Source organism: Myotis myotis, unplaced genomic scaffold (assembly GCF_014108235.1).
Source record: "Myotis myotis isolate mMyoMyo1 unplaced genomic scaffold, mMyoMyo1.p scaffold_m19_p_37, whole genome shotgun sequence".
NCBI lineage: Eukaryota > Metazoa > Chordata > Mammalia > Chiroptera > Vespertilionidae > Myotis > Myotis myotis.
This window is the reverse complement of record NW_023416343.1, coordinates 2,081,527-2,103,672: the sequence shown is the minus strand read 5'-3', so window position 1 is coordinate 2,103,672 and position 22,146 is coordinate 2,081,527. Positions and strand designations below refer to the sequence as shown.

The window sequence follows — 22,146 nt, the reverse complement described above, 5'->3', positions numbered from 1 at the left end:
TGCCTGGCACCGTATGTACCGTAAATCTTTGAGTACGATTGCCTGCGTAGTTCCCGGTCTCCACAGGTTGATGTCTTTAGGGCAGGAGCCCTGTGCTGATGACTTTGTATCTAACATCGGGCACATAGTACGTGGAGTATGGATTTCCTTACACTCTGCATTTTAATTAGTTAGTTAATAATTACCAATAAAAAAAATATTTTTTTTTATTTTTGTGAAAATGTATGATCTTGTACTTTAAAAAGAAAAAAGATGATTTTCACTTGGAAAAAGAAGCAAGCCACAAGGAAAGAAAGAGTACTTTAAGGTGCAGCTCATATATTACTTGTCAGTTAAAAAAGGAGGGGAAAAATTGCCCAGCGGGTGTGGCTCAGGGGTTGAGCGTTGACCCATGAGCCAGGAGGTCCAGGGTTCGATTCCCAGTCAGGGCTCAAGCCTGGGTTGTGGGCTTCATCCCCAGTAGGGGGCGTGCAGGAGGCAGCTGCTGGATGTCTTTCTCTCATTGACGTTTCTATTTATCCCTCTCCCTTCCTCTCTCTAAAATCAATAAAATGTATTTTAAAAAGGAGGAACAACTGGTGTTCCTGTCCCCGGCGCGCCCTGTGCTGCCCACCCCACGCCATGTGCGCCGCTCAGCTGGCGGGGGCCGCGCTCCGTGCACGCGTTCTCCGCGCCCGCTGGCCGGCGGGGAGCCCCTGAGCCTGGGCGCCCTGCGGGGCACGGCGTTGCTCATCGAGAAGGTGGCCTCGCTCCTACACCCAGATGCACGAGCTGCAGCGGCGCCTCGGGCCGCGGGGCCTGGCCGTGCTCGGCTTCCCGTGCAACCAGTTCGGGCACCAGGAGAACGCCAAGAACGAGGAGATCCTGAACTCGCTCAAGTACGTCCGGCCCGGCGGCGGGTTCGAGCCCAACTTCACGCTGTTCGAGAGGTGCGAGGTGAACGGCGCGCAGGCGCACCCCCTCTTCGTCTTCCTGCGGGAGGCGCTGCCCGCGCCCAGCGACGACGCCACGGCGCTCATGACCGACCCCAAGCTCGTCACCTGGTCCCCCGTGTGCCGCAACGACGTGTCCTGGAACTTCGAGAAGTTCCTGGTGGGCCCGGACGGCGTGCCCGTGCGCAGGTACAGCCGCCGCCTCCCCACCATCGACATGGAGCCCGACATGGAAGCCCTGCTGGCCCAGGCCCCCGGCAGTGCCTAGGGCGCCCGCTCACCCACCGGCCTCTGGGGGTGTTTATCCATGACGGTGTTGCCTCTAAACCTACGCGGAGGAATGCCTGATGTCCAGCCAAACCCCCCCAGATGCGCCCTGGTCCTGGTCCTGCCCACCCCCGCCTCCCCCTCCCACACATGGCTTTCACAATAAACTGCCCGGTGTCAAAAAAAAAAAAAAAAAAAAAAAAAAAAGGAGGAACAACATATAAAAAAGGGAAAGTTGGGTGGTCCCTAAACATGACCAGGGAGGGCGGTGACTCACCTCTCCGGATGCCTGGGTGTCCCAATGTGGGCGGCTTGGTTGTGCCATCTGTAAAACGGGATTCTTCCCGCCTGGATGTGCGCTCCTGTGAGCCCCAGGCCTCAGCACAGGCCCCGCCCAGGCAGGAGTGGGAGGGCGGCCAGGGGAAGAAATCCCTCAGGCCCCATGGTGGCTGCCGCATCCCGATGATCACCCCCCACCCCCAGGGCGACAGGAGACCCTCAGGGCTGGGAGGGCCCCCGGTCCGTCACACACCCAGCTGGCCAGGCGGACATCGGCCTGGTTTCCTCCAGAGAGCAGATGGCAGTGACCCTGCATCGTGTGTACACGATGCGCCACGGGACCGCTGGCCACTCGTGTCCTTGAGGAGAGCGAAGCAGGAGCGAGAAAGACAAATTAGAGATAATGCCGCTCCCTCCGAAAGGGCATGGGGTGGGTCTGTTTCTATGCCAGAGGTTAAAAAAGGGAGAGATCTTGGTGTGATATGATCAGGTAATGGAAAAAGAATACTACGGTTCTCAAGAGGGGAGACGCGGTCAGCAACGGGGCCCAGCACACCTGGCGCAGCGCTGGGCACTGGCCCCAGGCGGCCTGGCCACACGGATGCTGACCAGGGAGGCCGGGTGCTGTGGGAGTCAGGCCTCTGTGCAGTAGGAAGGCACCTGCTTGCTTCTCCCAGCGACTCCTTAGGGCGCCGTCTCCCCTGCTGCGCTTGGGGCTGGGCCGGGACCACACACGCCATGGGTCCTCCCCCACCCCCCACTGCACATTTATTTTTACTAAGATAACTAGAGGCCCGATGCACGAAATTCGTGCAGGAGTCGGCCTTCCTTCCCCCAGCTGCTGGCACCGGCTTCCCTCTGGCACCCGGGACCCAGGAGTCCCTCACAGCCCCAGGTTCATCGGGAAGGACGTCCAGCCTAATTAGCATATTACACTTTTATTATTATAGATTTTTAGAGCAGGTTTAGGTTCACAGCTATATATATATATATATATATATATATATATATATATATATATATTTTAAATGTTTTTTATTGATTTCAGAGAGGAAGGGAGAGGGAGAGAGAGAGAAACATCCATGATGAGAGAGAACCATGGACCAGCTGCCTCCTGCACGCCCCTCACTGGGGATCGAGCCTGCAACCCCGGCCTGTGCCCTGATCTGGAACGGAACCGTAACCTCCTGCTTCACAGGTTGACACTCAACCCCTGAGCCACGCCGGGCGGGCCTTATGTGAATGTTTTAATAATTCATTTCAGTGGAAAATACATTCAAGTTTTACCTCCACTAAGAGCCCAACAGTTGTGAAGGAAGGCATCCTACCATCACCGCTGTGCCTCATGCAGCCCCATCACTGGCGTGGGGTCCCGCTGAGGCTGCTGGACAGGGCAGGTTCCCCAGCCGGCCGGGGAGCACCGCCCATGAGCTATCGAAATACAGACGTCACCGTTCAGCAGGTGAGGAGGCCGGCCCAGGACTTAAGAAAATTCCACAAAATTTGAAACGTCACTGGATATTGGACGATATTAAGGATTTGTTATTATTATTTGTAACTTCCGCTCCTCTGAGTCTGACTACTTCGGATTCCTCATGGAAGTAGGCTCATGCAGGATCTGTCCTTCTGTGACTCTGCATGTCCTCAAGGTTCACCCAGTGGTCACATATGTCCGGGGCGGTGGGGAGCGGGGAGCTGCTACCCACCAGGTACAACGTTTCAATTACGCTAGTTAAGTTCCGGAGGCCTGTTGTGTAACGTGGTTAACAACATTGTGCCCTTCAGTCTGTCAAAACCATAGGTCTCATGTTAAACATTCTTACCGCACTATACCAGAGGAATCATTGTAGCGGTTTTTCTTAGGTTTGCTAATGAGACTCCGGTTATATTTTTCCAAAACAAGTATTTACCTTTAGAGACGTATGCTGACGTAGCTACAAGCGGAATGATACAAAGTAGAGCATTTGCTTCAAAATAGCTAGACGGGGAGGCTGCATGCAGGAGGTTGGTGATGAGTGAATGTTGCTGAAGCTGGGCGGTGGACATGCCAGTCCTTACTGCGCTGTCCTACCGCGAAGAACACGGAGAAAGACCGGCGCTGGTGGTGCCGGAGGAGAGGGGAGGGGCTTCTATGGATAGAGAGCAGGGAAGCCTGGTTATTTACTTATTAACATATTTTTATTGATTTCAGAGCGAGGAAGGGAGAGAGTAACATCAATGATGAGAATCATGGGTTGCACGCCCCCTGCTGGGGATGGAGCCTTGCAACCCGGGCACGTGCCCCGACCGTGACCTCCCGGTTCCCAGGTGGCTTCTCCACCACCGAGCCCGCCGGCGGGCAGAGCCTGGTTACTGAAACGGAGGCCCGAGCGGGGCAGAGGCGTTGGCCGCGGGACGGCCTGGAGGAGGACTGCCGTCCCCGGTGCACACGCAACGGTGATCGCGACCCCGCATTCCTGCCACGGGCACAGGCACGATCTGGACTTGCTGCCATGAATGGCTGGCTGCTCGCGCGCCTGGGCTCAGCTCCGGCCGCCGGATGCAGCCCCGAACGCCCGGGCCCGGGGAGCGACGTGGGCCCGAGGCCAGGCCTGTGCGGCGGCCGGGAACCCGCCCCGGGCGCGGAGAGGGACGAGCACCGAGAGCTTCCCAAGGATCCGCGCAGCCCCGGCCGCAGCCAGCGCACCACGTGACCGAGGGGCGGGGCGGGGCCGGCGCGCTTCCCGGCATGCCGCGCGGGGCGGGGGCGGGGCCCGCGGGAGTCGCCGCCTCTGGACGTCCGCTCGCTCGCTCGCTCGCTCGGCGCGGCCCGGACAGCCCCGCGCGTGCCTCCCCGGCGGCCTGCAGCTCCGGGCGGCGGCATGCGCGTGTGAGATGCGGCGGCGGGCAGCCGGGGTGCGGGCGGCGGAGCAGCGGGCGGGCGCGGCCTCCTCAGCGCGGGGCGCGCGGTGCATGCGGCCGAGCACGCGGGCGCCGGGCAGCCGCCGGCCACGCCGCCTCCATAAACACTTGTTTAGGACTCGTTCGCCTCGCTGAGGCCCCGGGCGCCGCCATGGAGGCCCCGCCGGACCCCGCGCTCCTCGCCGCCGCCTCGGCCCCGGCCCCGGCCCCGCTGCGGGCCCCGGAGGTAGCGCGGCTCCGCCAGGAGCAGGAAAAGGTAACAGGCCGCGGCCCGGCCCGCGCGTCCGCCGGGCTGTGGGGGCGCCCGCTCCCCTCCCTCCGGTCCCCGACCCCTGACCCCCGAACCCCGACCCCCGGCCCAGCCCCGCCGTCCGGGCCCGGCTCGCCCCGACCCCGCGTCCGGGACGCGCGCGGCCTCCGGGCCCCGAGGGAGACGGAAAGTGACGGAGAAACTTTTGTCACGTGCTCTTGTTGTCTTTTGTCCGCCGCCCTTTGACCCCCGAGGGAGGGGGCGCGGCCAGCGGAAGTGGGTGCCGGGCTGTGCCCGCGGCTCTAACGGGGACCAGCTGCGCGCCGGTGCCACGCGCACGGGGTGCGGGGCCGGTCGGAGTGGAGGCTCCGTTCTCCCCGCGGCCGCCACGGAAGGAGCGGTGCCCGGCGAAGCGGGACGGAAGCCCTGCATCTCCGAACGGGACTGACGGAAGACCTGCACCCGCTGAAGACGGACAGCCTGACTTTTTGTTGTCTTATTTAAATAATTATGCGTTTTTTAAACATTGCATTGTAGGGAGAGTAAGGGAGCGAGAGAGAGACATCAGTGATGAGAGAGCATCACCCGTCGCTGCCTCCTGCGCGCCCCCCGCGGGGGATGGAGCCGGGGCCCCGATGGGGACTCGGACCGGGACCTGGTTCGCAGGTCGGATCCCCACCCCTGAGCCCCACGGGCGGCGCCAGCGTCCCCGTGTCCAGCTCAGGGTGCGCCCTTTGAATTCTGTGCCGCGTGCTCTCCCGAAAGCCTGAGCCTCCGACGTGGAAAAGCGGCGTGTAATTTGCTGACCAGTCCCGGTCCGGTTGGGGGAGAGCATCCGGTTCAGAGGGAGAGGAAGTTGTTGCAAACACACCGAGGGGGCCGCTCACCCTCCTGCATAAACCCCGCTCGGACACAGGTCTGCAAAGATGCACGGGTGCGCACAGGGCCTAGGGTAGCCCTGCTTCGCCTGGCCCCCAGCGGCCTGCGCTCTTCCCCGCCCGGTGCTGGCTGCCCGGTATCCGTGCACCTGTCTTGAATGCCGCAGACCAGCGGTTTGCAAAGGGTGTGCGGCGAGGATTTTAAAAACGTGCAATACCTGGCTAGTCAGTCAGGGGCACTTGGATTGCCAAGTAATAAAGTGACAGCAGCCAGCACGGCGGCAGCGTCTAGAACGAATGAAGCAAGATCGTACCTGATCTTGGGCCAGGTCGGCACACAGCGCACTGTATTTTCTGGGGTGCCGCAGAATTTCGGCCGTCAGTGTATATGAGGTGAAAAAGGCCGAAAATCGCTGCTGTACACAACCGCCAGGTTTTAAGCTGGGCTTTTTTCGAGATGGGGGTTTAAACATGCAGCAGGTTTGGCATGTTCACGTTACAGGTCCATGGATCTTAATTTTTTTTTTGAAGAGAAAAATCAAAGAAGAAAGAAGAGACGGCTCTTTTTGAAACCCATTTGTTCATTTTTGGCAAAACTGTTTACATTTTTTGTTCTTTTAGCAAATGCGAGGCAGACCTCGGAAGGTGGTGCTCCCAGAATCCCTTTGTCCTCGGTCATAGAGGTGTCCCCTTCCCTGGGACATGCTGGTCTTACTCTGATGCCAGTGTGGCTGAAACACGGGGGATGCAGGGGGTGCTCGGAACAGCCCTCCGGGTGGTGTGCAGTTGCCTTTGGAAACTGCCTTTCGGGCCCCGTCCTGGGACTGACTGTCCTCAGTGGACATCACTCGCCCCGGCTCCTCTCCTGTGTCTTGTTGATAAATAAGCGCCTACAGTAAGCATGTGCGTGTCGGTCACGGTAGGTTCAGTCACTCCCAGGCCGTGATAAGGTCTCTCTGTAAATAGGCTAGACCAGTGGTCAGCAAACTGCGGCTCGTGAGCCACATGTGGCTCTTTGGCCCCTTGAGTGTGGCCACAAAGTTTCAGTCGCACTGTATGTGCACGCCCACATGTGGTATTTTGTGGAAGAGGCACACTCAAGGGGCCGCAGTTTGCCGACCTCGGACCAAGCATGTCAAACTCAAAGGCTAACGGCCAAACAAGGTTTAAGTTCATGTGGGCCGCAAAAACACAAAAGCTTCAATTTTCATAGAAACGTGGGTTTATTTTGATAGAGATATGCTGAATACAAAGGGCTGAAATAAATGAGTCATCGTTAACAAAATAATAGAACATTTTAATGAAAATTAATATTTTTTCTTGAAACTTACCAGACACTGAATAACTGCAAATTAGTAAGCATAATGCAAGTAAACCTATTTTTCTTTTTTAATTTTTTAAAATACATTTTTATTGATTTCAGAGAGAAAGGGAGAGGAAGAGATAGAAACATCAATGATGAGAGAGAATCATTGATCAGCTGCCTCCTGTATGCCCCCTACTGTGGTTCGAGCCCACAACCTGGGCATGTTGACTGGAATCGAACCCGAGACCCTTCAGTGCCTAGGCCAACGCTCTATCCGCTGAGCCAAACCGATCAGGGCAAGTTATGAAATTTTTATTAAAACGTTTCTTACAGACTTATGTTGGCTGGACTGCAAAAATATTCATTGTGGGCCCCGAGTTTGACATGCTTGGGCTAGACTGTATTTGAAAGGGTCTGCTTCAGGACAGGAGACCCGAAATATAGCTACCCTTTTTTTCATAGCTTTTTTAAAAAAATTAAAAAAATCCTCACCCAAGGATATGCATTTATTGATTTTACCACCATCCATCTCCAGAACTTTTTTTTTTATCTTGGGAAACTGAAACTACACACGAATCAATTCCCCCTCCCCCTCCCCCCCCCTGCCCCTCCCCCCCCCCCCCCCCCCCCCTTCAGCAGCTGCCAATTTACTTTCTGTCTCTGTGAGTCTGACTGTCTAGACGTCTCACATAAGTGGCGTCATACAGCATTTGTCCTTTTGAGACTGGCTTATTTCACTTAGCATAACGTCTTTAATGTTTATTCATATCACAGACTACGTATATCAGGGTTCCCTTTTGTAGACTGAATAATACTCCGTTGTATGGATATGCCACATGTGGCTGTTCATTCATCCATCGATGGACGAGGGTTGCTTTCATGTTTTGACTGTTATGAATAATGCTGCCGTGACCTTGACCTGCAGCTCTCGCAGTTCCTGCTTTGACTTCTTGGGGAAGATTACCCAGAAGTGGGGTGGCTGGCTCACCTGTCACCTGTGTCTGATTTTGTAGGAACCACCGATCTGTTTCCCACAGCGGCCCCGCCGTGTTGCACTGACGTGGTTGTCACTCTCATCGCTGTCCCCGTGGCTGTGGCTGTTGCACCTCCTGGGATGTTCTTTCTCTGCCTCTTTAGGGGTTTCCTTTGATTTATTCAAACACACCTTGTTGGTGTGTTTCCTCCGCTGATAACTTGTTCCTGGTACGTTCTTTTCTACTGTGGCACGTTAGCACTATTCTTCATATCTGTTTGTTAGCGCTGAACGTGCTGTATGTTTATACCATCCGTTGCCTACTATTCTTCTTTCTCACGAGGGCCTTTTCCCAGAGGTCGCACATGCGCTCATTCACCCACCCCAGCGCGTGCATCATCGCTCCATGCACTTGAATTCTGTGTGCTTTAAGCACTATGGTGGTTTTTTTTTTTTTTTAATATATTTTATTGATTTTTTACAGAGAGGAAGGGAGAGAGATAGAGAGTTAGAAACATCGATGAGAGAGAAACATCGATCAGCTGCCTCCTGCACATCTCTCACTGGGGATGTGCCAGCAACCCAGGTACATGCCCTTGACCGGAATCGAACCTGGGACCTTTCAGTCCGCAGGCCGACGCTCTATCCACTGAGCCAAACCGGTTTCGGCTAAGCACTATGGTGTTTTATTATTTTATGGGACCCACATTGATTTATCGTGACCTTTTTAAAAATACCTGTACAGTGGCTCTTTCGTTCCTCCTGCACTTATATTGCTCTGAACAGTCCCTGTGGCATTTCTTTTCTCGCCCGGGTTATTGAGATGTGGCTGACCCGTGCCCTTGTGTGAGTTTCAGTGGTTACACCTTAGTGAGCGAACATTTGCTGTGCACATCATCATGGATGTCCAGGTACTTTCTCCCACTTTAAGATTTCACTCTGTTTTCATTTTTGCTTATTTTTGTTGGCGTCAGCTACAGCTCTAACTCTGTTGCTCCTTGGAGGGCAGTGTCTGTCCTCCCTGCGCCTGCCCCGGCTGCTGGGAAATTGTGTCTTTTCTTTGGTTTTTATCAGGTGACGGTGCCCGGCCTTGGTGCGTCCTCCTGCTTGTGTTTAGTCTGCAAGGAGCTGTTTCTTCAGGGAGTGGCAGGCATGTCAGACACAGTCCGGCCTTGCTAAAGGGACCCGCGTGAATACCAGGAACGTGTGGGCAGCCTGCGTAGGAAATCGGCTCAGTGTCCAGGGGCGGTGAGGAGGGTCGTGTTGATTCCATCCTGGCTATATTTTTTGAATAAGAACCTCCAAGTGTTTCAGCGAGTGGCTCTATATAATTGGAGTTAACTTTTGGTAGCAGCTTTGGTATCTTTGCCTTTTAGGATATTTAGAAAGTGAAGTTGTTTACAAGCGTTACACAGAAACCCCAGTGCATTGCAGTTTAGTGCTCGTGTTGAGTTTTTTTTCTGGTAGGAACCTGTAGTCAGTTCCTCCTTCTTTACAGAGAAGGCTGGCTCCCTAGAGACCTGCAGTGTTTTACTGATTTGTTGGCGCGCACTTCGTTGCTGTGTGAGGACATGTGCACCTACTTTCTTAATCAACAGAACGTCCTTTACTAACGGTCAGCTCAGCCGTTAAGGAGCTGTCAGCTCAGCCAGCGTAGCCTCCAGGTCCTTTTGGCGGCACTGAAACCCAGCAGGCAGCCGTGGCCGATGGCAGCTAGCAGGAGAGGCCCCCCCCTCGGAGCTGTGCCTGGGCAGTCCTCGGGCTCTCACCACGGCCGTTGCAGGAGGGATCCGGAAGTGCAGTGTAGGGAGACCTTCGGAGTGAAGGGCGCGGTTCTGAGCCACTGAGGCACAGTGCCCCGTCCTCCGGCTTCTACTCCAGGCCACTTGGAATGTGGCTCGGATTTCCCAAGGGGACGCACGGCTGATGCCCCTGGCGGACTGTTACCAGCGCCAGGAGCCAAGGGGAGTGAGTGGAGACTGACACACGGGAGACCAGGCCGGCCTGCCTTCCGAAGGTGAGAGCAAAGGCGTTCTTACTCCTGCGCCCCCCCCCCCCCCCCCCCCCCCGTAGGCTTTGTTGACTTTAAACCGATCACATGTCACTTAGCCCTTCGTAGCAGAATGTGCCTCTATGTCAGCGGGACCCCGACGTAAAGCAAAACCAGTTTGTTGGCTGGGCCGTGTGTCGTTGTCATCCTGGACGTGTAACTCGGTTAGTGCCCCCAACATACGATGCGATGTGACGGTGACTACAGGCCGGCCCTGCTCCCCTAGCCCGCACGCACACACACGCACGCGCACGCACGCACTGCGCCTGGGACGTGTGCCGTTCATACTTAGTTGCTTGACCTGAGGGCCATGAGCTGAGTGAAGCATTGGAAGAAGGAAGGACTGTTACTGGTGGGTTTAAGCTTTCTTGCTTTTACTGCGTTACTGTGACTGTGGGCTGATGGAGGGAGGGCAGGAGCAGCAGCCGAGTCAGAGAGAGAGAGAGAGAGAGGATGCACACAGCTGCTTTCCTGTGGAAGCCGCCCCACGCAGTGAGTGTGGGCTTTGGGACGTGGGAGACCCGGTTTAAAACCGTTTCCCTCTTAGTGGTTCTCGGCAGCTGTAACTGGGCGCGTGACTTCACTGCTGAACACAGGTGCCCGCTCTTCGGGGGAGGACGAAGCCCTCCTGGCAACTGCTCGCAGCTGGTTTATGAGGGGACGTCTTGGCGAAACTCTGTTAGTCTTACTCTTGGGGTAGGTTGGGCAGGTGCCATGTGACTGACGCCTGGGGTGTCGGCAAAGACTCTTAGAGCGAGCGCGTCGTAAAGAGCGGTAGGCCGGCTCCTAGCGACCCCTGTACTGACTTAGTGCTCTGCTGCCACTGCGGACGTATTTTATTTACAATTCCTGGCTGTAAGTGCCATTATATTACAGAATTGACTGGGTCAGTTATTTTAATTGTTGAAGCCTGCTGACCAATTCTTTTTCTAAAAATGGTTCCATAAGATTTTCTTTCTTCAGGAGCAACAGTTCCATGTTTTGGCAGGTTTAACTGAGAAAGCTGGGATTGGCTCAGTTCCTCGTTCCTCGATAGCCATCTTACTTTTTAAAAAAAGCTTGTGTGAAGGACCACAAAGTAACGAAATGCTTCTTGTTGTTTTTCCCCAAGGGCTGTTTATAGAACCAGGCTCACCTTCTTCTGGTCACTTTATTAATAGTTAAAGGAATTAATCAGTTCATTTTCAGAGGGAATAAGATTATTTGGAATTATTTAACTTCACAGAAAAGCGAGACAAGGTTTTTTAACCCAGATAGACTCGTTTGAATCATAAGATTTTCTTCCTTCTAAAATTTTCCTTCACATTTACATTGTAGAAATTTACTAAATAAAAAAAAAAACAGCAACTTGCTGTGACGAGGAAAACTACAGATATCTCACAATGTAAGCAAACTGCCTGGGTCAGGTGTCTGTCGGAAGCCGTGGACTGAGTCCTGTAGCAAAGAGAACCGTGGACATGCCATGGGAGCTGTCTCCGTGCGGGCCTCCTTCACCTTTTCCTTTATTTCTTTGGTTCTCAAAATATCTGGCCTGTATTTGGATGGCGCCCAGCTGCAGCCTCTGTTCTGAACCCTACCCATAGCCAGTAGACACTTCAGTGTAAGACAGTCTTTTTGGCAGTGAAAGTTTCCCTTGTAAATGACGAAATAGATTTTTTGTTGTTGTATCCTTGAAATCTGTTCCTGGGAAACTATTTTTAGGAAAGAGAAGGTACCAGGGGAGGGGCGGGCTGCGGCAGGATAGCTGGAACCTGGTGGGGAGCAGAGTGGGGGGGACGGCAAGAAGACAGGCCATCCTACCGCGGACTTGTTTTTTAAGCATAAAAAGCGTATGTGCCAAATTTACATATTTACTAATTAAAAAGCCTTCCTGGAAGCCTTCTGTAGACTATCTTCTGTGACCTTTCACACCGTCACTAATGGATATTGCAGAGAACATTTCATCGAAGGCCCTTTAAATAATGTAGGTGATTATGAATATGTAACTAGTTAATATGCAGCCGCGGCAGGTTCCGCGTGGAGGTTAATGAAGCCCTGCTCGGGTGCTGCTGGCTCACCTCATGCGTGGAGACCAGCGTCGGCGGCAGCGGGTCTCATCTTTTCACAGGGCTGTTCAGTAGGAACTTCATCAGAAGGGTTCCATGCAGAGGTGTTCTCTTCAATTGACACGGAGTTCTGTTTGTGTCTTTCACAGCGACGGCCAGATCAGAGACAGCAGGGTGGACTGGTGTCGCTTCGGCCGGCCCGTCTAGTGCCCGGTTGGCGATGTCAGCGCCGCTGTTCGGTGTGGCTCAGGGAGTGATGCTCCGAGGTCCTCCTCGCACAGCGGACCCCCGGTGCTGAGTGAATGTGGGTGTGGCTGGGGATCTGATCGCAGCATCGTTCTGTGCCGGATTCCTGCCCTCGTATTTAACATGTCTCAAAGGAGGACAGTTATTTCAGGAATTACTAGTAATGTTAGAGAGATTTAGAGTCAGCCCACACCCCCTTGTGATTTCTGGGTAAAACATTAAGCAGACAGACAGACAGACAATTATGGGTGTTCAGAACAGTGAGCCAGAGCAGCGGGTGTCAAACCAGATATAGTGTCCTGGCCGGTGCTTGGTTGGTTGGAGCATTGTCCCATACACCAAGGTTGTGGCTTCTTACCAGTCGGGGCACATACTTAGCTTCCGGGTGCAATCCTGGTTGGGGTGCATGTAGGAGGTAACTGATGGATGTTTCCCTCCCTCCTTCCCTCCCTCCCTCCCCCCTTCCCCTTCCTTCCTTTCACTAAAAAAAAAATAAAAAAAATCAATAATAAAAACAACTAATCATATCCTTAGGTGAGGATTCAAAAAAACAACAAAACAAAACCCCAGATAATTCTGCTATTTTTTTTTTTCATGTGGCTTTGTATTGAGCCTTTTGGCTTTTATTCCTTAGTTTCTTTGTCTCTAAAATGGTGCTACAGCATTTGAAATTATTATTTAAGATGTTTATTAATGGGCCATGTAAAAGCAAGTGATTAATAATGTTTGGAAACAGTGTTGCTTTTCAATTGCCATGTAAGTGTCTTCCCCTTTATTGGCTAGTGTTCTTACTGGTGTTCTGAGCATGGTGGGAATCTGCTGAAATACCGCGGAGGGGAACAAACAACTTTTGTCATTAATTTTACTGTTTTCCTATTATAGGCTCAACTGGCTATGAGGTGCTTACACTTTTATCATAATTCACAGGGGGAACAAATGGGCTGTTCAGAGCATCTCTTTATCCCAAGTATTTCCCTTTGAAAATGTAGTAGAAAGATATCACTGAACTCATTTTTAATGCGTCAGAATAAAAATCACAGGTGAGAACATTCAGAGATATACTGACAAAATAAAATATTTTCACTACTGTCATTTTTTTTAACTGATGAAACGTGGATGTTACATTAGCTTTTTTGTTATTTGTAACATTTGTGTATCCTACAAAATATGTAACACTGAAAGCAGGTCTGTAGATTGTACAAAATACTAGTTATCTTATATCATGTGTCATCTCACTGCTGTGCAGCGGGTTTTGCACCGAGCCCGAGCCGGGAGCTGTAATTTGTTCTGCGGTTATCAGCCCGCATTAGAGGGTGTGATAGAGTGTGCTGCTTAGGAACGGCGCTCCCCTCTCGGTGCGGGTGACGCGTACAGATGGGGCCGGAGGCCCGTGGAATCTGTAAGGCCCGCTCGCGGCGACGCGGGGTGAGCTGTGCCATGCCCTGTTTCTCATGAGGAGTTCTCTGTCTCCATGACAGGTGGTCACCGGCTGCCGAGAGCGGATCCAGCACTGGTGAGTGAAAGACGCTTTTATCACTTTTCTGAAGCCCTGTCGGCCGCCGTCTGCATTGAAGTAGCGTGTGCTGCTTCTGGGGAGCCCGTGATTGAATTCCGCTAGTGCTGTCCGTGTTGAGTGCCTTGGCCACTCATTTATATCGTCTGCCACAGTTTGCTGACTTGCGTGTTCCCTGATTTCCTGAAGTTGTGTCACCATTTGTGCTTATTCTAAGGGCTTCTTTTCTCCTTTCTTTTCTGTAGTGTTAGAATAACGTTAATGTTATGAAGTAGAGACAGACATTTTTGTAGACTAATCATAGCCCTACCTGGGAATATTTCTTATGTTTCTGCTGGGATAATAATTGGGTCGGCTGTTGGAAAATCAGGGCGGAAAGGTGCACGTGTCTGAAGTTTGAGCCTCTGAGCAACTGCAGTGGCGGGCGTCCTGTCGGCTCAGCGCTGATCCTGAGCTCATAGCGCGCTCGGTGCACAGCCCTCCCCTGTCTCTGAGGACGCCCAGCTGGCAGCCTGCGGTCCAGCTGCTGACTCAGGTGTGAAGTCACAGTGCGGCCTGTGCCCTGTGCCCTCTGGCCCTGTGCCCTCTGCCCTCTGCTCGGAGGTGACTGGGAGACCGCAGGCCGCCTGCTTCCTGCCTGCAGGCTGAATGAGGAGCGCTGACTGTCCTTGGGGCTGGGACTGAATCCTTGCTCAGACACCATCAAGCACAGAATATTTTAAATTTATTTTAAGAGGCTTTTTCTTCATGCCTGAGAGACCTCTGAGGAAATGGCCCTAGTTAGTATATCAGGTGCTGTTTGGCTCCGGCACACTAGGCTGCAGGCAGGTGTCTGCGCTCTGCCCCTCCCGCGCTGCGCTGCACTCCGACTGCTGCTCCCGGGTCCCGGCCACGCTGCGTGGATCCACCTGTGAATAAACCAGCGCTTCTTCATGTCCAGTAAACGCCTGTCGTGCAGCGCCGTGCAGCCTGTCATCACACATCCGTCAGGTTAAAGCTCGGAATGCAGGTCCCCGGCCAGAGAGTTCATCCCTGCCCCCCTGCTAATTTGGTCAAAGTGAACCATTTGCCGTTTTATAAGTGATTCCTAGAGGAAATCTTATTAGTGTTGGCTTCTCTCTCTGTTGGTTTTAATCAGGAAATTAGCGAAGGGTTGGATTCAGTGAGAACAGACACTGATTTGCACCCTCGCGTCACTCTCCACCTGCGCTGGTGCTTGTGGAGGTGGAGGCGCCTTCAGGGCGAGGGCACGCCCTCCTGTCCGTGGCCCCCGTGCCGCACCCACAGGACAGGTGCCTGAGTGGACGGCGGCCACGTGCTCGGCTAGTTGTGTGCAGCACCGTAGTTGCCGGCACTACAGGCCTGGCGAGCGAGGACGGACGGACATGGCATTTAGTTCGGGGCAGGTCCATGGGACTCAGACTCAGTCTCCAGCTCCACAGAGCTCCCCACCCCGAGAGGCCTGGCTAGGGGACCTCCAGGTCTCTCTGCCAGCGAGAGGGAACCTTGTCTGTGCATGAAAAGCCCCAGAACTGCTTTCCCGTTAAATGTGCCTCTTCCTCTGAATCAGTTCTGATACGGCTCAGGAAGCAGACTTCCTTCTGGTTTAAATGAGGACCTGCTATTGCTAGGATCTAAATGGCCAGTGAAGTTGCTAACTTATTATATGAAAAGCCGGGAACCGGTGTCTTCCCCCGGAAGCGGGGTGCTGTCTGGGAGCACGGTGGCATTCTCGGGTGTGGCCTTCCCTTCGTGCCGCAGCCGTGATCCAGGGGCGATCGGAGGCTGCTGTCGTCTGAGCGGCCGCCCTGAAGGCCCGCCCAGTTGGTCACTCAGCAGGAATCGCAGTAGACGTGCACTGTGTGTGGAGGCAGGAGGCCCAGGGAGGCCGGGCTGCTCCTCAGGGTGCCCCCCGCCTGCCTTCAGACGCCTGCTGCCCCTCGCGCTGCTGAACCGGGCGTTAGCCTCGTGTACGGCACAGTCCGTGCAGCCGAGCCCCTTCTCGGTGTGACCCCGATGCAGTGAAGGAGCAGAGAGGGTGACGTTTAAAATGCACGTGATGTCTACTGACCATGCTGGTCTTGCACTTTCAAAGGATTTGTTCATGCAAGGGGCAGAGTGGTGTGTAGCTTCCCTCCTCTCCTTTACCCCCAATTCTTGTAAACAACTGTTTTTCACCAGCTTCTTGCCAAGCTGCCCAAGAATCGTTTGCATCTAAGCTAATGTTAGTGTGTGAGCATTTGCAAAATCACTCTTCTAAAACATAACTGCCAGCATGCAGTAGGTTTAACAAGCGCCTGTGGCGCGCAGGCGTTGCACCAGGTCGGCCTCATGGACACGCGCTGTCCCATTTCCTGCCCACACAGCCCTGTCTCCGGAGCCCCGCACGCACAGCTGGCTGTGCAGTCTGTCAGCAAGGCCTGTTCCAGGAGGACCTCTGACAGGAGAGGCTGGGTTCTCTCGCGTGTGTGGCTCCTCATCTTCCTCCCTCCTCTTTCGTGAGGGGAGCACGCCGAAGAGCGACACTGACCGCAGGAGCGTCCCAGGGCGAGCAGCGTGCGCGTGGAGCCCTCGTGTCCTGCGGGCCAGCTGGGGCAGTGGCCTTGGCTGTGCCCGGGGACTCGGAGCCGAGGAGTCACCTGAAAGCAGGCCTGACGCTGTCGAAGTCATTTTTATGATCTGGAGAGCGATGGTCTCGTGGCAGTTTATCCCAATTTCAGTTTGACAACATCTACGTGTTCTTTTTAAATTGCTTGCTGAATTGGTGAGGTTTGTTACTTTAAAACGTTGACAGAACCTTCTGCTTTAAAACACATCAGTGCCCTGGTTTTGCCTGCAGCCGGCGCCCTAGCGGGGACCTCAGGAACCCTCATCTCCAGGGAAGGGCTGTGCTTGCAGGGGGCGGAGGCCCCGAGGGGCTCCCAGGTGGAGGCGGCGGCCATCTCTGCTCCTGCAAAGTCCCATCTTTGTTGTTGACATGAACTGCCAGGCAGCTCTGTTTGGATGGAGCGTGAAGCAGATGCAGAGCTGGCGGGCTGCCTGTGCTGACCTCTGCCTGATTTCTTCCCGCCCCTGTGGGTTCTCCCCCCTCCTCCCAGGAGCGGCCTGGATGAGGGGCATGGCTCCCCACTTCCCAGCCCCCAGCTTTCTGAGGACGGAAGCCCCGATCAGATTTTATTGGTGGTTTCTACTCTGCAGCCAGTGTCCACTCACCCAGGAGCTTCCCTAGCCCCCTCCTTCCCCTCAGTTTCCGTTTCCCTCCAGCGTCACTGTCTGCCTTAGCTGCCAGGTTCTACTCAGGTCAGACACCTTCCTCCAGAGGAGACACGAGTCTCCAGACGGGAGTGCTCCTCTTCTGCAGCCAGAGCCCTGGCGGCTCCCTCCCCGGGAAGTGTGTCACGGCGTCATGCCATCGGGAAACTTTGTGAAAACTGGATGTGTAAATGAAAAAAACATGTCCGTCTTCAAATGGCTAAAACGAGGTTTCTGACTGGCCGCGCGCTGGCCCAGAGCCTGCGGAGGAGCCGACGGGTGTGTTGATGGAGGGTTTGGTGTTTTGTCAACAGGCAGCAGGTGGAGGACGACTACAGCGCCCTGCAGGAGCGGCTCGGCACCCTGCCCGACAAGCTGTCCTACAGCGTCATGGTGGGTCGCGCGTCCCTACGGGGCCCGTGTTTCTTGTGCAGACACTGCCCTGGGAGGGATAGTGCTCCTGTGCCTCCGGCGCCGGGTCGCAGATGACCACGCCGAGGCCCTGCGTGAGAGGCAGCAGCCATAGGGCTCGTCTGTTCCGCTTCACACTCACACACCAGTCGTCGTCATAGTGGGTCTTTTCTTCTCCCCCCCCCCCCCCCCAGACTTCCATGAAATGATCACATCATGGTGACGTAACGTACATGGCAGAAATGCTAGCACACAATTTGACATCTTTGGTGTGCAGGTTTACTATGTCAGAAAACTGTAATTATGACAGAAACATCACACTTAGTCGCTTCCTGTTAGCCAAAGCAGGAACAGACCATACTGTTGTGTAATTCACAGAATTAAACCTTAGAACATTGATTTTATATAAAAAGGTCCTGCTAGTTTCTGTTTAAATGATCTTCATATTGACATAGTCATCTGTTCGAGAGCCCTGGATTAGATTCCTTCATTGCATGAATGTTCTTCATGAACACTGTTCTTAATTATACCAACCCAGGCACTTTGTGTGTTGTTGTCCATTCTACCGGCCTAAACATTTTACACATTTTGTAGATTTGTTAAAGCTACTTATTTATTCATTCCTGCTTTGCAAAAATAAATGGCTATTTTATTGGAAATAATTTTGTTTTTTTAATCAAAGGTATTAATTAACATTTCATTACAAGTTTGTTTCATTTAGATTTATGAATGAACAAAAAGTATAAATGAACAAAAAACAGGTGGATGACGACTTCGAGACAATGCTGATTTCTCTGAGAGGTGTATGTAAATGTGCCGTCTTCCCCTGTTGATTTATTAACATAAAACAAACTCCTGGAGGTTTTCCTGGTGAAACTTAAATAGAGTGTTACATTTCTGTGACGTTGACATTTTATTTTTCTTAGTGTACAGATAAAAAGACCCCAACGCAGAGCTTTTAATGCTTAATGTTTCATAAAATATGTTTTCCAGTGTTCTTAATGCTGTTATTTTATTTTTTAAATAGGTACCATTTGGCCCTTTTGCCTTCATGCCAGGAAAACTCGTCCATACTAATGAAGTCACTGTGTTACTGGGGGACAATTGGTTTGCCAAGTGTTCCGCAAAGCAGGCCGTGGGCTTAGTCGAGCACCGGAAAGGACGTATGTACCGATTCTAAATGATGCTCCTTTGCTAGATGGGTCACCGGGTGCCAAGCGGACAGGCTGTGTGTTACTGAAAGGACCTTCCGTGACCTCCCCGCCCCAGCTCTGGGTGGGGCTGTCCATCAGAGGCAGTCGGAGAAGAACCAGCCTGTAGGAGTGAGCAGGACGACGGCACTTCTGGGTGGATTAGCACCCACATTCGTGTGTCTTTAGAAACTGCATCATGTAAATGTCATTACATGTGGCTTTGTAGGTAGAAGTTGGGAAGACATAAGAGTTGGGGGCATTTTACAGTTTATTAGTGACCCGGTGCATGGATTCATGCACATTGAAAGGAAATTAATTAGAAGGTGGCTGGCAGGGCAGGATTGGGCAAGACGGGCCGGACATGCCCTGGAGCCAACCTCCTGCAGTCCCTCCCCGCCGGCCGTACCTGGGATGGCACAGCGGCTCAAGGCTGTCTGCGGAGTGAGTGGGGTCCCTCTGTCAGGTGGGGTCCCTTGGCCTGGCCTGCCGGGATTCAGCCGAAACCGGCTCTCCGACATCCTGAGGGGTCCTGGAGTGCAAGAGGGCACTCTGCAAAGTTGCTGTCGAACAGGGTGTGGAACGCAAACGCAAGTGTGCAGGAAACCAGATTTGGGGCCAGCAGTGCCCAAGCAACAACACAACACATGGCTGAAGGTGGAATTGCGTGGCCCCACGAGGAATTGGGCTCCCTCCTCTCTGGTTTCGGGGTGCGTCACCTGAGAACCGCTACTGCCGAGTCACTGCAGCTCGGCAGCTCCTGCGTTGAGCGCCTGCCTCCTGGTGGTCAGTGCGTGTCATAGTGACTGGTCTGACAGACACTTAGCATATTAGCCTTTTATATATATAGATAATTGGTTTGTGGTAGGCTCTCTCATTGACTTATGTTTGCTTTTAATAGTTGCCTACACAGAAGGAGTTAACTTTCTACTTACTGAACTGAGAGAAATACCTGTTTTCAAAGTAGAAACAATTCTTAAACATGTGTTTTTTGGTTTACAGAAGAGGCCAGGTGTGGAGAGTACCTAAAATGCACCCTCGTCTTCGTTAAGTGGTTTGAGGTTTCTGCATCATTTTATTGAGCTAGTTCTCTAGTTTTGTTATCTGTGATGTTATTTGTTGACACCAAATAGTAAGTGTGTTGTTGATAAACACACACACATAGACACACACACACACACACATTTTAGAGTTGGGTGGGTTGAATTAAGTCCTAGCTTAGTTGCATTTTAGAATTAGGTTTATTAATCTATGTTCTTATTTCTAAAATAGTATACTTAAATTGGTAGCATAATATCACCCCTACCTGCTTTTAAAAATATATATATATATATATAATTTTTTTACAGAGAGGAAGGGAGAGGGATAGAGAGTTAGAAACATCGATGAAAGAGAAACATCGATCAGCTGCCTCCTGCACAGTCCCTACTAGGGATGTGCCCGCAGCCAAGGTACATGCCCTTGACTGGAATCGAACCTGGGACCCTTCAGTCCGCAGGCCGACGCTCTATCCACTGAGCCACACCGGTCAGGGCACCCCTACCTGCTTTTAACCTTCTAGGTAAATGTGCATTTGAGAATATGTTTTTGAGGGTCCTTCTACATAAATGAGGTCATATAGATAGAAAACAGCTGAGTTTTTCAACGATGAAATGACTTCACTTACACATGAGCGGGTACTAGTTAGAGAACTCATTTACTCATTGGGATTCTGGGGTTTATATTTGGAGACTCTTAATTGCAGATCAACTTGTATAAGTATATAATCGATACATATTTTGGTCTTTTGTGACACTAATCAGAATCTTATTGTTAGGCCTGTGTAAATTTTTGGCAGTGGTACTTGTGGCATTGCTGCATTCAAACAGTCATGTGCGTGCGCTAGAGGAGAGAGAATGGGCGTGGTCCCTCCCAAAGGCCTTTCTTGATGGAGAAGCGTTCACTTACTGCTTATGGGAAGTCAGCTCACAGTCTGTTCAAGTTTTTTCATTTTGATTTTAATATGGATATTTCAGCAAAGAAATCTTTAGAATCAAGATGACTTAATATATTAATGGGAGAATACTTTTAATAGAATAGAGCTCTAGAATACAGAAATATTTCTTGGTAAATCACTTTTCAATTTAAATATGGTCTTGAAAATGACCAAACATGATGACTTTTGGGATCAATATTTATCTAAGATAATTTTCAAATATATGCATATAAATTATGTTTGAGAACTTATTATGAGAAATTAATTATAAAAAAGTTGTTTTATTCACAGTTTTATTTTATAATACTGAAGAAAATGTTTAGGCATATTGTTGAACTTGACATTTGCTAAGAAAAGATACTTTATGTTTCTTAAGGCAGAAAAATATAACAAGTTAAACATACTTCTTCATGTTGACAGGCATTTGGGGAAGGTGGAGGTCATTGATGTTAAAAAAAAATGGGCAAAATGAGCAAAATGGATTTAACACAAAAACAGCAAAAGGATTCAGAGGAGGGGCTCTGAGGAAGATGGTTTCTGCGAGTGTCCTACCCTCTGTGCTCACATCTTGCAATTTTGCCATTTACCTCAACATGACCAGCTTTTTCAAGTTCTTTTAATTTTTAAAATTATGAGCATGACATTGACTTTTCATTTGGTTACTGTTCGGTGAGTCAGAACACGTGTAAAGATTTGTTTAACCAGCACCACGGTCAGGACACAGAATAGAATACAGGATCCACCGCAGGACCCAGGATCACGTAAAACCCCCTCGCCTTCCTCTCCGTGGCTGCAGCCACTTCACCCCTCAGGCCTGAGAAATGGCTTACACCCTCACGCGATCCTTCCAGGGGGGAGTCCTGCTGCTGCTTCAGGAGTCCCCCTGGCTTTGCCTTTCAGAAGTTGGAGTGTGTGCGTTGGTGTGCGTCTCTTTGGGTTTATTCTACTTGGAGTTAATTGAGCCTTTTGGATTTGTAGATTCACGTCTTTAGTCCAAGTTGGGTATTTGTTTGCTCCAACCGACTGAGCCACCCAGCCAGGGCTGTTTGCTGTTGTTGAGTGGGGGATGGGGCAAAGTCAGTGTGAAGTGCATGGTTTCAGTGTCTGCTAAGTGGCAGCACAGCCCTTTGAACTGGTCCTGTGCAGAGGGTGGGCCTCTCCACCAGGGGGCAGCGCCCGTGGCACTGCTGGGAGAATCCGAAACATGCCAGCACCCAGCACCCAGCACCCAGCAAGCAGGAGGCGGAGAGGGGAGGCACATGGGAGCCAGAGGCCTTGTCCTGATCGGCCAGTCCTGTTCAGCACTCACGGGTGCACAGCTGGGGGGAAGGGTGCGTTCATGGAGGGAGTTTGTAGCTCTTATGAAGGCTTTGCAATAATTATGACGTCCCTAACTTTATTCCTTTACATGCATGTAACTCCACAAGCTGCTCGCTACGTATTTCTAAGGGTTTGGTCCTGCCATTGATCTTCAGGTGGAGATGATGACTTTGCCTGAGTCCTCAGGGCTTCTAGGTTTCCGGGTGTACCCGGGTCCTTAGAGTTTGCATCTTTCATTTGCCTTCAGTTTCCCTCCTTCCCCTGGTGCAGTGTGTTAGCAAGTTCTAGGCAAATTGTACTCGAGTCTGAACTAGTGAAGAGTTTACAATGCTGGCCTATGCTGGCTGCAGAAATCACA

At 52.1% G+C, this 22,146-nt stretch overlaps 1 protein-coding gene and 1 pseudogene across 2 annotated transcripts in view; both read left to right on the top strand.

The window, feature by feature from the left end:
• Nucleotides 1-587: 587 nt before the first annotated feature.
• On the top strand, nt 588-1,314 carry LOC118653041 (annotated as a pseudogene).
• A 2,913-nt stretch (nt 1,315-4,227) lies between these two features.
• Nucleotides 4,228-22,146, top strand: part of URI1 (URI1 prefoldin like chaperone) — a 29,870-nt gene continuing 11,951 nt past the window's right edge. Inside the window, exons 1-4 of one of the 2 annotated variants that reach the window (XM_036303409.1) lie at nt 4,228-4,635; nt 13,606-13,640; nt 17,207-17,285; nt 18,331-18,466. In XM_036303409.1, coding sequence (XP_036159302.1) covers nt 4,531-4,635; nt 13,606-13,640; nt 17,207-17,285; nt 18,331-18,466 — 355 coding nt within the window. In that variant the 5' untranslated portion in view covers nt 4,228-4,530. The remainder of the gene's footprint in view (nt 4,636-13,605; nt 13,641-17,206; nt 17,286-18,330; nt 18,467-22,146) is intronic. The other variant, XM_036303411.1, reaches the window with a different exon arrangement.